The 14,275-nt window shown below is 37.7% G+C and overlaps 1 protein-coding gene across 8 annotated transcripts in view; it reads right to left on the minus strand.

Annotated features, from left to right (window-relative positions):
* SEMA5A (semaphorin 5A) overlaps positions 1-14,275 on the minus strand; it is a 315,656-nt gene that overhangs the window by 72,035 nt on the left and 229,346 nt on the right. For all 8 annotated transcript variants that reach the window (XM_021546911.2, XM_021546907.2, XM_021546909.2 and 5 more), the window contains 3 exons: positions 12,320-12,437; positions 6,586-6,767; positions 4,233-4,376 (listed from right to left, as the gene is read on the minus strand). In XM_021546911.2, coding sequence (XP_021402586.1) covers positions 4,233-4,376; positions 6,586-6,767; positions 12,320-12,437 — 444 coding nt within the window. The remainder of the gene's footprint in view (positions 1-4,232; positions 4,377-6,585; positions 6,768-12,319; positions 12,438-14,275) is intronic.

Below are 14,275 nucleotides of genomic sequence, written 5' to 3' on the forward strand. Positions count from 1 at the left end.
AAGGAGGTGGGAACAGACTTCCCAGGAGACAAGACATCCATGGGAGTACAAGCAAGCCTAAAGCCTTGTGGTGTTTAAGCTACTCGGCTGAAGTGGATTGGGCTTGCTCACACTACTCAGAAAAAAGCAGTGCTACACAGAGCAGGCACTTGACTCTCAGCTGCTCCTCTTTTTCATGGAAACAAGCCCAAAAGCTGAATGTTTGCTGAGAACTATGTACAAAATAATACAACAATATGTCCTGCTTCTAATCATTTTATACACGCCAATATATCCAGGGCTTTCAAACATTTACTCCTTGTCTGCAGCCAATTTACTTTTCTAATTGCCATGGGTTTTTTTTTTCCTATTCTTTCCTGTGTAATAAAAGATAAGTGCATCCACTGAAAGCATGGGATTCACATTTTAATGTCCCTCTTTTCTGCACAGATAGTAGGGGGACCAGTGGGTCTAATGAGGCCATATCTCCAGCATCTTCCACAGAAAGGACAAACATTCTCACCCCATGATAAAGCCAAGACAGGATACTACAGACTAAACTAAGATCTAGAGAATTTCCAGGAGCTTCAATGAGTATTTCTTACACAGGAAAAATCAGAAAAATTAAGCTGCTAAGGAATTGATCATGATGTCCTCCATCTGGAATCTTAAGTACAAAATTAAAATCTGATTACAAAATTTTGATGCAATGTTATTTTTACTCCGTCTCCATACTCTGTCTACATGCACATCAGCTGCACTTTTGACCTACTTCTACAAGGGGAATTTGCTTTGTAATATAAGTATTTGCTGTTATCTCCCAACTGCTTTCCACCCCCCCACCCCCTTCTGAAGCACCTCTTTAGCAGTAGAGCATGAAACAGTTTAACCTATCCTCAACACTTTAAATTGGCAAATATTGCCATTGATTTCAAGGGAATGGCTAGCAAGCACAGAGCTGCCTGATACATTAGCCATGATAGGATCATGGCTTTTATGAGGTAAAACAAATATATCCTAGACAAACATTTAGCTCTTAACACATGAACAAATACTCTCAAGTTGAATATGGATCCACATCTGAAAGTAAATTCACCTCAGATATATGCTGCCTTTTTTTGTTTGCTTTCTATGGAGTAATGTACTGCATTTCTACTGAAATCACTGTTTGTTGAAAAGCTCTTTCAAAGTTTGACACGTAGATGGCTGTGGAAACTGAATCCTATATTTATACCTCCTGAACATGTGAAGGTGATTAGAGTACGCACATTTACAAAGACAAATACACTCAATGTGTAAACCAACTAATTCAAATTTTTACTAATGCAAAATATATTTTGATTTTACATACGAGCTGGGTCATCAAAAAAGTAAACTGTTAGGCTATTTATAAACATTGGTTGATTTAAATATGAAAATCTGAGAAGTTGCTTCTTGGCACTTTGGATACAAAACCAGTAAATGTTTCTCAGGAGTTACTGCACATGTAATATTTGTTCAGCCTGCCTAAATGTTATGGGCTCAAAGGAACTGTTTCCATTTGGCGCTCATGTAACTCAATGAGAGTGAAACAGTGAAATAATACTACTTTAAATGCTGGTAATCCATTGCCCTTGGAGCCCAAAACTCTCTACAAGCTGGTAGAGCCATGAGGACACTCATAAAACTCTAATGGCGCAACCAGCCTCCCCTGGGTCCTCCACCCACACCAATGGGCCAAGGACCTCTATTAAACCTGATCCTAACCCTAGCCTGTGGTTTAACTTCCTACCTGGACTTCAGACTTCATTGTCTAAGATCTAGACTCTTGGTTGGATCTGGTCACAATCTCCAGGCTTGCCCTGCTCCTCTCCTGCGAGTGATGGGATAGGCTCTGACTGGCAAATATCCCAGGACCTTCTGCTTTTTACAGTTTTGAAAAGATTTATCCAAGTACTTGGCTTAACACTGACAAAAATCCTGGCAAATAACTGATTCCTCATTCCTCTAGCTGCTTTACAAATTATTTGTCAGGATTTCCTAACTTACCACACCCTCTGGAAAAAAATTAAAGGCACTTAAAACAATAAAAGTGTCAGGACATAACATGGATAACAAACAAAACCAAGGAAGAGGCAGGAAGGTCAAATGTGAGTAAGCTATGAATGAGAAAGGTGAAGGGCTATTGGGAGTGAAGGGTCTTTCAAACAGACAGGAAACAGTGAAAAAAAAACTCTGAGAGAAAAAGGCATCCTGCAGTAAACTCACAGGCACACTCATCCCAGATTGCTGCTGAACTGGATGGAGATAGAAAGGACAAATAAGCTGCAGGCTAAAAAAGCAAAGCAACATATGTTTATTGCTCTTTCAGAACTGTTGCATACCAAAATTCAAACCTTCTGCTATTATTTCAAGTCATCATAAGTCATTTTCCAGGTTGTAACTGCTTTTACAGTGCACTCATTTTCTTAATGCATATAATTAAGAAAGTATTTCCCATGGTTTTCTTTATTTCTGTGAAACTTCTCATCAAACGTTTATTTCATGTTAAACTAAAATGAATAATTGCTATTGCCATTGATACTCCACCATCACAAAGTCTCTCCAAATATAACTATTTTTTTTTATGTTTAGTCTCATTGTGTCCTGCCCTGGACTGACCTCTCAGTTCAGGAAAATCAATAACTGTTATTCGTGCTGGGACAAAGCTAAATAACAGCAGATATGATCTGTGTTTGATGGTGATGGCTTTCTGGTTGGGAAATCTATTTTCAGAAAGCAATTTACAAAATAACAAAATCCTATCCTCCAGAATGAAATGGTAACTATTCATGGCCTTGAAACCATGTTCACACATTCTGTGATACTGATCCTTTACATTTAAAAGCTATAAAGACCAGGTCCCTGGTGATCTGTTAGTACGTAAATGTGTAATGCAAACTTGCTTCAATGAATCTCTTAATCTGAAGAAATGCTAGAGTTGGCATTTAATTAAATGCCTCACTGAAACTCTGCATAAAGGTTACTGACTTTAGTTTACGTCCAAGAGCAGTATAGGATACTACATCATCCATACAGAAATACTGAAGTAAGCTGTAAGTGCATATTGGGAGGAAGCATATCCACATACATCTCTTGGAATGGATGGGTACAGGCCTCCAAATTTTCACACTAATGCTTGTCTTCTGCTATCTAGCTTTCTGGTATGCCTCTGGAAACAACATAATGCATGCAAGAGTTGAAGTTTATCTGAATATATTCTATCTTGATTAAAAGACATATTTAATTCTTGTTAAAATTCCAAACACAAAAATTAGAGATGCATGTAAGGTCTACATAAATTAGAGATGTAATTAGGGTGCACGTAAAATAAAATGAAAGGTCTGAACTTGACATTCTGAGCTAGTGACAAAATACTTATTCTGGTGCCAAAACAGTGCATGGTGATATCAAAATCTGAGCTAACTTGATCTGCTCAGGGGTTAAAAAATATATACAATTAAAAAATAACTACCAAGCTTGAAACTCTACTAAGGATATTTGACTTTAAGGTGTATTATATGTATTGAATAGAAAACAAAGCCCTTGAAACTTCCTTCCATGTTATAGAAATGCATTTACAACAGAAAAAAAATGAACTCACAGCATCAGTAACATAATACTGTGACCTTATTATATTTTGTTCTGAATCCCAGGTATTGAGGCTGGATAAGTTACAATTCAAACACAGTGTAATCAATTTTCAAGGAGAATTAATTTTTAGGGTCTCAAAGGACAGCAGCACATTGCTTAGCCCAATCATCTGGCACGACCAGGAGCTCTCAGGTGGCTTGGGAGGGATGAAGCTAAGCAAAATAAACTTCTGCTGCAGACTTTTGTTAATGGGGATACTGTACTGCACAGCAGTGAAGTTAAAGAGGGAGGGGAGGGGAGGGGAGGGGAGGGGAGGGGAGGGGAGGGGAGGGGAGGGGAGGGGAGGGGAGGGAAGGGAAGGGAAGGGAAGGGAAGGGAAGGGAAGGGAAGGGAAGGGAAGGGAAGGGAAGGGAAGGGAAGGGAAGGGAAGGGAAGGGAAGGGAAGGGAAGGGAAGGGAAGGGAAGGGAAGGGAAGGGAAGGGAAGGGAAGGGAAGGGAAGGGAAGGGAAGGGAAGGGAAGGGAAGGGAAGGGAAGGGAAGGGAAGGGAAGGGAAGACCAAGGCAAATAAAGGAAAAAATGTCCTGTGGAATACAACTGCTCAGAAGAAATTAAAACAAAGCATAGAAAAAAGATAACTCACCTCTCCTCACGATTCTGTCCCACACAGACACGTCCTCCATGTCGAGGGGTTGGATTGCTGCAGGAACGCTGACGAACTTGAAAGCCTATTCCACAAGTTGTGCTACAAGGTGACCAAGAAGTCCATGGTGTCCAGCCTCCATTTCTGGTAGAATAAAAAGCTCAGGCTCTGTCATCTGTTATACATAGCGAATGGCTGATTAGGTGTGACTGACAGCAGAATCTGGCCTACTAATATTTCTGTAGAAGTCATTAATGCTGCATCGTGTTCCATTTCTTCAAGAATACTGAACCATAATAATGGCATCCTGATATTCCATACTCCATGCTTTGCAATTTATTTGCTTTTGATTTTAGCAACTGCTAAAATTACCTCCTTATACAAAGAATTACAAAGATATGAAGATATTTAGCTGCTTTTGGTCACTTTTTTCACTGGGTAAACTACATATGCAAACTCTTGGATCAATGTTCTGAAGCTAACTTTAAATTACCTATCACTTCCAGAGAGATTAAAATGTCAAATTTTGCTACCTTGTCTGAAAGGAAAGCGATTAAAGCCTGGGGGAAAAGGAGGCTCAGAGAACACCATATTGCTCTCTACAACTACCTGAAAGGAGACTGTGATGAGGTGGGGGCTGGTTTCTTCTCCCAGGCATTGATCTCTTGATTTTAACAAGGGACAGAGTGAGAGGAAATGGTATCATGTTGTGTCAGGAGAGACTTAGATTGGATATTAGGAAAAATTCCTTCACCAAAAGGGTTGTCAAGCATTGGAGCATGCTGTCCAGGGAAGTGGTGGAATCAACCATCCCTGGAGGTATTAAAAGACTTGCAAATGTTGTACTTGGGCATATAGTTTAGTGGTGGACTAGGCAGTGCTTTTTAATGGTTGGACCCAATCTGAAGTGTCTTTTCCAGCCTAAATGACTCTATGACACTAAAGTAAGCATTAAAATGCATTAGTTCTCAATTTCAATTAGTTCTAATTTTCAGTTAGTTCTCAATTTCAAATTCAGGTTATTCCGATAAAATGTCAATACCTTGCCTAAAATTTATTAAAAAAAAAGCTAAGAGAGTTCACATGCTTGTCAGTAGCTTGCATATATGAAATTTTGGAAAGGACTCCCACCCCTCCTCCCTTAAAACACCCTATAAAAAAATATTATAGATGAAAAATCTGAAAAGGAATTCCATTCCATATTCTGTACTAGGCAAAAAAAAAAAAAAAAAAAAAAAAAAAAAAAATGCACTTCAGCTGTTATCCAAAGCTTTAAATGGCTAGCTTGCAGTTTTTGTACTGGTAGAACGCAAACAGAAACAAAGAAAAATTAAACTATATTGATCTTTTGCTGTTTCATTATAAAAGCGAAAGTTAAAACATTGCCTTACTAATATAGAAGTAAGATGCTAAAACAGTAGTGTAATAATGACAAAGGTAGAATGCAAATCCAGTCCCAAATCACATTCCAAATTCCCTTCTAAACCTGACAGCTGTTGTTTCAATGTTTATCTTTTCTATCATTCTCCTGATCTGATGTTATATAATAATATATTGTTAGATTTTTAGTAGTTCTCCTAAAATAGACTATTTTCACTTACACAGCTTGCAGTTACCTTGTGCAGAAATGTAATCAGTTTTATTCACTATCATGAAGTGATTGTGATTTTGAAAAAAAAAGAAAAGAAACCAGAAAGAATCACTGAAAATAAGCAGAATGCATCAGTATATGTTTCATCCTGCAATTAAAGTATGTATAATATATGTGTAAAATGTTTTAAACATGAACTTCTGATGTAGTTCCAAATACATAATGTTCTGAGTCTCTTTGCTCTCACTGATTTTCTCTGAGAGTGTTCAAGTTCCTGAAGAAGACAAAAGAGTGGCTAAAGATTCTATACAGACTGATAATAGAACTTGCTATCGTGATACAACTGAAAGATACAATCAAAACCTTTTTCCAGGGCAGAATGGGGAACTACAATGGTAATATGAGACCTCCAAAAAAGTAAGCCATTCTTACTTCCAGAAAACAAAGTTGCATGAATTACAGAACTGAGAAAAAGTATCATACTTTGGATTTTATCTAACACTGATTTCTTTTTTCTCTCAGAGCTTTTGTTAAAATTACCGGAGAACAATGTGATTTGGTACACAGCATTTGAAATGACTCTGTGCTCTCTGACTCGTTCTCTGTCTTACAAAGTCTGAGAGACACTTCTTAACGTCTCATTTGCCCTTTCATGCACAGGTTCAGTAGATTTCAGGGGAGATTTCAAAGGGTAGGCTTTATTCTGATTAAGTTAAAAGATTTTAAACCATAAATGATAGAACCTGAAATTGTCATGCATACCTGGAACAGTTGGCAATCTCCATGGTAGGTCCTTCACACAGCCATCCTCCACACTGAGGAGCAGGACTGTCACACATACGTGTCCTGCAGAGGCAGGAGCCAACACTGGCCCCGTCAGTGTGGGTGCAAGGTTTCCACTGTGACCATGTTCCAAAATGTCCATCCACTGTCAGATTCCTCATCTAGAAACAAACACAACATACCTGAGGCTTGGCATTTCCTTCACACAACTTTTTTATTCTCTTGTGCATGAAGGTTTAACCTTCAGCCACCAACAACAGCAGTCTCCACTGGAGAGATAAATCTTCCAGACAGCAATCTCCCTTTATAATTCCTGCAGCTGCATAATTTCCACAGTTTCTGACCAATCCGAGCCACTGGATGCCACCACCATAGCAATAACAGAAATCACAACTAACTGTTACCTTTCACAACCATGCTTGCCTACCTCTCGATTGCCTTCTGCAATCCCTACTTCCGAAAATTTTCTGGTGAAAATGGAACCTGGAGACTGGCTTTAAAACCAAAATCAAAAGGAAGAGCCAGCAGAGGATATGGAAGAAATGAAGAATAAGTGCTCTATGAGGATGAGGATGATGAGACACTGGAACAGGTTTCCCGTGAGAAACTGTGGATGCCCAATCCATGGAAGTGTTCAAGGTCAGGTTGGATGGGGCTTTGAGCAACATGATCTAGTGGAAGGTGTCTTTGCCCTTGGCAGGGGGGATTCAAACTAAATTATCTTTCAATTTCCTTCCAATTAAACAATTCTAAACACAGATGCTGAAGGGTAATAAAACTGAGCTGATCAAACTCAAATCTCCATGATCACTGTCTTTTTTTAAAAAACAGATTTTTTTTGTCTTTTTCATAAGGATGAAAAGTGGTTTTAAATATGACAGTCTCTAAATCTTATATGAAATTTTATGTATAAATCCTAGAAACATCTCCAAAAAGCAGCACCTCATTTCACATGATGAAAGAGTTTGCTCCCACAGAATTCAATTCTCAACCCCTTTGGCTGGAAGGTTCAGACTATTCTCATCTTGACTGGAATGCTTCCATCAAGCAGCTGTAACACATTTAATATGAAATCTTCATTGCCCAGTTGAAACAAAATTAGCTAGAAAATGAGCTTTTCTAAAGAAAATAGGACAGAACATGGGGAACTCAGCTCCCAGCAAAGACAGATTTTCATTATATTAGTTAGCAAAGTGTTAATCTTGACAAATCTGTGATCCTAAATGGAAATTATGACCACTTTTTCACTTAAATATTAAGGAATTTGCCTTTAGTTTGCCACATGTTAACTTTGAGTCAAGACAACAGCACCAACAAGTGCAAGTAGCATTTAAATTCACTCTTAGTAAGAATAAATACGTAAATCACTTGTAGTCATGCATTTTTCATCCAAAGTGTGAGAACATTGAGACCATAACACTTTAATGTTTGCTTATATATTGAAACCAGAATTACAGTTGTAGATTCTCATACCCAATCTGAAATGGTATCTTCCTTTACTACTTTTAGTATTTTAGCAATGGTGAGAAAAGTGTACAGTGCACAAATACTTTGAAGATACAAGAGATTAAATTACAACATAAGGGATGTTTCCACTGACACTCTGGATGTTAGCTGATTCTTTCCACTGTGGCAAAGATACCATAATTTCACTACTAATTACAATTCCCACAGTTTATTTTTCACAAGTATAACTTGTGCAAGAACAGCTATATGCATATTCTGTCAGCTACAACCGACAGCCATAATTCATAATTTCAAAATCTGTTGACAAGTATTTATTGAAAATAACTCACTAACCTTAGCTCATGTACAGTTCACACTGTTGGGTTTTTAAAGACAGCAAGAAATACTTCCTTTTAAGTGACAAGCAGACTCATTCTTTCTTACACTGCTGGTCTAACAAACCACAAACTAACAATTCTGTCCCCAACCTAATTATGTCAGAGATGTGAAAATGCCTTTACTGTTTTCTGTTTCTATGCTGCATCAAAACATCATTATTGTTGCACCTACAGTTATAAACTAAAGTTTGTCAATGGATATGCAAGACAACAGTTGTCTATGTTTACCATAATACATATTAAGAGGCAGAGAAAATATACATATAATATAGCTGAAAGCTTGAACTCAGAAAGATAAATTGATGACATATTCTCTTTCTTCATTATTTTTCCTTGCTCCTGCAAAGATCATCCCACTGAGGTCTCTGCTGTTCCCCTGACTCATCTGCTCTGTCTCTCTGTGCATTATCTCCCTTTCAGAAGTGATATCAAACAATTTCATCATATGTCTGCAGGAAAGCAAAATGTACTGATGAGGGGCCTTTGCAGCCCTCACCAGAATCCATGACCGTCAACCTTTCAGCATCTGATATTTCAAGGCAGAAATCACAGTCAATCAGGGCATCTTGGCATGACTACACTCTGCTTTCCCTCTCTACCAACCTGGTTTTGTCACCCTTTCCCTTCTGCAGATACTTTTAGACCTTTCTTCCTTCTTAATGTCCTCCAAATATCCACCTTTGTCTCAAGTCTCTCTTCACCCACCTCATCATCCTGCTTTGTGTCTCTGCACTCTGAGTAAAGGTCACAATTTTTAACTCTGTCAAGAGATCTTTGGTTTGAGATTACTTTTGGTAGAATTTAGTGAGTCTGTTTATTCAGATACTACACTTTCTCTAGGAATAACTGTAAAAATAATGCCATTTAACGTTGCATACTTCTGTTAAACAAACAAACAAAGCCAAAAGCGCAACAAAAACCAAAATCCTGAAAAGCATTTTTGTTACAGTGGGCACTCTATTTCCCCTTCCCCAAGACCCTGTGACTCTGATCAAGATAACCCTGGACCCCTCCTTCCTGCCCCAACGGGACAGAGAAGAGAAGAGAGAGCCTCAGAAGCCCACCCTGTCCAAAGTCTATATAGACCCCTGACAATTCCTGTTCGTCCTCTTTTGCCCCGCTCTCCACATGGACACCACAGAATTAAGAGAGCTGAACAAACATATATTGGGGTAAGAGCCTCTTTTGGAAATCTTTGCCATCTCCTGATATTCCTCCCCTTCACAGCCTGCTTACCTCTGAGCTAGCCTAGGATATTTTGAGGGGCTGTGCAGGGGGGAGGTAACATCACATTTTCTTTTTTTCTTTTTTTTTACTTCCCTCGTAAAAGCTCCTAGATGTTTTTAAGTGATGGATTGCAAGTTTTCTCACTGGAAAATATTTTTTTAAAAAATAATGAACCCTCATTGCTATAAAAATTATTGGATGAATAATAGGGATAGAGGACAAACTGGAAAAAGATCAAATGTGCCATAGATTAATCAGTGTCCATATTTACGCACAAGTGCTGTACTCATACCAACTGAAACAACAACCTAAAAATCAAGTTGAGAATTAAATCAGAGCAAGATAGCCAAAATAAACACATTTTTTAAAACTGGTCTCCAAAGTCTAGAGATGGTAGCACAGACACCCATCTATCTCTCCTATTCACCTCTCTCCTCTACCATGACATGTCTATGAGTACTCAGCTATATGAATAATTCTATAGGAAATAATTTCTCTAAGGAATCTGATCACACACTTCTTATCTTGGACTAAACTATTGTATCAACAGACGTCTCTCTAATCCAATTTTATAAGAAACTGGTCATTCATTAATCTAAAAAAAATTCTACAATGTTAAATAGATTTGAGTAATTTTACTAAGAATTAAGATATTGGAAGCAGTTGGGACCAAAAGAGGGAGAGTAGGTTTTGAATATTCTGTTATGTTCTGCTTGCATCAGTGTCTTGAATGTATCTAGCACATGTTAAGGATGCACATAGCTCAGTTGCCTACAAAATTAAATTAATTACATCTTGGCTTATATATCCTGTGAGCACAGCATAAACAATGCTATAAAAACAAATATTTGAAAGCCCCACTAAGGAAAATTGTAATTAATTTCAGTTTTCCAGAATACTGTGTTACTTTAGAGGAAAGTTTCTGTGAAGTTTTCCAATCTGTTCAATAATGTGTTACCTAGTGTATAAGGCTTTAAAACAGTAAAGACATAAACCCATCCTTTTCAATTTAAATAATTCTAAGATCTTCCTTGAACTTAAACTTGAACAAGTTCAATCTGCTCAAGGACAAAATTTCTTTGGAGTTTCACTAGGTCCTCAGATCAGCAGGGTAAGTCTCACATCTATGGATAAATTTCTAAGCAAGACTAAGGTGCTCCCCTGCTTTGACTGGACTGCCATATCCTGTGTACATGTCATATAATAGACACTAAATAATTGTTTTTCCAGCTGAACAGAACAGAATGCTTTCTAAATTATTCCTCCCTCCACCCCAGCTTGGCCTTGTGTTCTATACCTACAAAAGAAAATAAAGCCTAGTGCCACAATTCAAAGACTAAGCACATGAGCAGGCTGACTGCCCATGCAAATATCAACAAAATAAGGCATTTCAGTAATCATAGTATTTTCCCCAAAGTTGCTCCTGATTTCAGCTCAAATGGTAATGTAGATGAGTCCAACACTGGCCTATTTTATTAGTCCTCTATGTAAAAAGGTGGAAGCAAAGTACAGGACTGACATAAACATTTTTAAAAGTTTTAAAAATTTGAAAATATGTTTAAAAATTGCTATTTAATGTCAAACATAACCAGAACACAGCAGCACGTTCTCAAGGCCCTCAGAATCAATGTAACATTTGCATCTATGAGGCTGCTGCAACACATGTAAAGAGCACAAGTCAGAGCTGGAAAAACTTTATATTGATTTTGCACATCTCTAGTTCACTAAACAAAGCCCAGATTAGGAGAGAGAAGTGTCATCAAGATGTTAAAGGGAGGTTGTAAACACATGGAGATTAGAACATGAATACCATTTGAACATAAGTTTAGAGATTCATGTGCTTCACTGGTGAGTGAGGACAAGATCAAGTCCTTACTAAGAATGAAAGTAGAATTGAGTTGGAATGGCTCTTTTCTCATCGGCAGAAGGACAAAGCAGCAAGGATCTCCAAAAGAAACCCCAAAAATCTCAATAGCACAAGAAAGACTTCTTAGCCCTCTTTTTGCATGCTTTGGAGCAAGGGAAAAGAACGAATATTAAAACAACCAGAATAAAATTAAAAATGAGAGATACAAATCAATTTTGTTGGTGCTGTTTTATATTATATTGAATTTATTCAAAATAATTTTTAAAAGAGAAGTGTTAAGCCACTGTAAATATAAACCCTGCATAACTTCTGTTGTTAATGTAGGTGACACTTAACTCATGGAATTCAGCCTTCCAATTCATGGACTTTAAAATATGTTATTTAGCTTTTTATATTACCAATAATAATCCTAAAAGAAAATATTATACCATTAGTGATTAAACTTTTTCAAAGCATATAATGGAGAAAAAATCTGCAGTGAAAAATATGTCAATATCACTAATCTTAGAAAGCATTTGTTTTCAAGGTGGGAAAATAGACATTACAGATAAAAAAACCCCACCCATTGAAATTACTCTAAATAACTTTATCATAGAAATAGTTTGTTCTGAAATAGAAACAAAAGTAAGTATTCTGATAAAATATGATGAAAAAACCTAAGAAAAATAGTATTAAATGCAGTTTTCTGAGCTTGAAATATCAATGACAGCTCATTTTCATGAAATTCACATGGAATCAAAGGTTTTAAGAAACAAATGAATGCATTTGGACTTACTGGACACACGGTAATGCTTTGCTCCCACTCACTCATGCTCATACTTTCTTCCAGCGTTGTGCATTTCTTCATCACCATGTCCCAGCCACAGTAAGGGTCTTGGGATCCAATGCATGCACTGTGGATGAAAACCAATCAGATCACCAGGACATTTATCTTCATTTGTACTGACCAAAGATTTCTAACTATGTAGCAGCTCTTAATATTTCATAGGCAGATAGTGAATTGATCCCAGTTCTGGTATGGCACAGACAAAATTACCAAAACCAGAGGAAAAATTAATTTGAATGCCTATACAAAGCTAGGATTTCTTTTAAGTGCATAGTAGAATTTCTATCTACATGGTATGTTTTCTTGTTTGATTGTTGTACTTAATTACTAGAAAATTACAGAAATTCATAAAGAGGGTATATTGTCTGCTTCAAGTAAAAATTTCAAGAGGCTACAGTCAATTTTGGAATTGTAGATATCTTTTTCAGAAATCAGAGGACAGTGTCTGCTCTTTGAAATTAACTAGATAACTTTCTGATCTGTTTTCTCCACTTGTATAAAATTTCTGTAAGTGAGTTCAAAGGGGCACTGGTGGCTGCCATCACACCTCTTACATATCACATGCTGCACTCAACACTCTCAGGGACATGTGAGGAGGGAAAGAAAAGGATTACAGAGAAGGATGGTAGTCCAGTTTCATACAGACTCTGAAAGATCCACTGTACAAAACTAGAAGTTCATTTCTCTCATAAGTAGCGGGCTTCTCTTGCCAAGGTCTAGTGTTAACAGTCCAGGTAATAGGTCTGCAGCTTCACAGTTGAAGATCCATAAGAAAGGAGGTGGAACTCCCATTAGAGTGAAGCACAAAATAATTGGTTTAACACTTACAAGAATACCATAAACTACACATAAAAATAATGTATTTAAACATTTTTTCTGTATTTTAATAATGTTAGACTGATAATTTTTGTTCAACTAAAATCCATGGGCATTATCCTTCTCTAATTATCTGTTCCCATCACGTCTGTTGACTGAAGGGCCACAGAGATGGTTAAGCAACTGAAGCATCTCTCCAGTGAGGAGAGGCTGAGAGAGCTGGGAGAGCTGTTTAGCCTTGAGGAGAGAGATCCTCAAAGAGGATGTCATCAATATGTACAAACCCTAAGGGGAGCATACAACGAAGAGGATTCAGGGTATTCAGTGGTACCCAGTGACGGGACTAGAGACAGTGGACACAAACTGAAACACAGGAGGCTTCAACATCAAGGGACACTGTTGCAGAAAGGGTGACTGAGCATTGGCACAGATAGTCCAGGGACCTTCTGGAATCTCCTTCCTTGGAGATATTCAAAAGCCACCCAGACATGTCCCTGGACAACTGGTTCTTGGAGACCCAGCATGCATTGGACCCCTGCTAACTTCGTGTTCTGTGATTCTGTCCTAACTAATTTATGTGTTTTATTGGTATTTCTGTTTATCTCTGGCATTCCCCACGTACTTCCATGTTAACACTTGACCAAACACAGACTTACTAATTCTCTGGAGTGTTATTCCAAAATACCAGAATTATAAATTTCAAAGACTTCATTTCCACTTTCCACTTGGCAATGTGGATTGCCAGTGCTATGTGGAAGCATAGTTCTCATCTGCAAGAAGGGCACAATGTAAGAGTCATAACAGTCAAAAAGGGTATGGGTACCCCTAGTCAGGATTCCAGCCCAAAGATAAAGCTTTTGGTTTAGGGAATTTTCTGTTCAGAACAGAGTTCCCACTGTTGGCTACTGCAGCCATGAGCACTTAGCATTTTTGTAATTCAGGCTACACATGTTTCCATTTAACTATCTAGAAAGTGAGAAGGAACATTAATGCAAATTATGGAAAACTTTAAGTGTCTTGGTCTTCCAGAGTTTTCAAGATGTGATGTCCAGTATTCTCCTTCTGAGTATCTCTGTTAAAGCATGTGTT

This window comes from Lonchura striata, chromosome 1, assembly GCF_046129695.1.
Source record: "Lonchura striata isolate bLonStr1 chromosome 1, bLonStr1.mat, whole genome shotgun sequence".
NCBI lineage: Eukaryota > Metazoa > Chordata > Aves > Passeriformes > Estrildidae > Lonchura > Lonchura striata.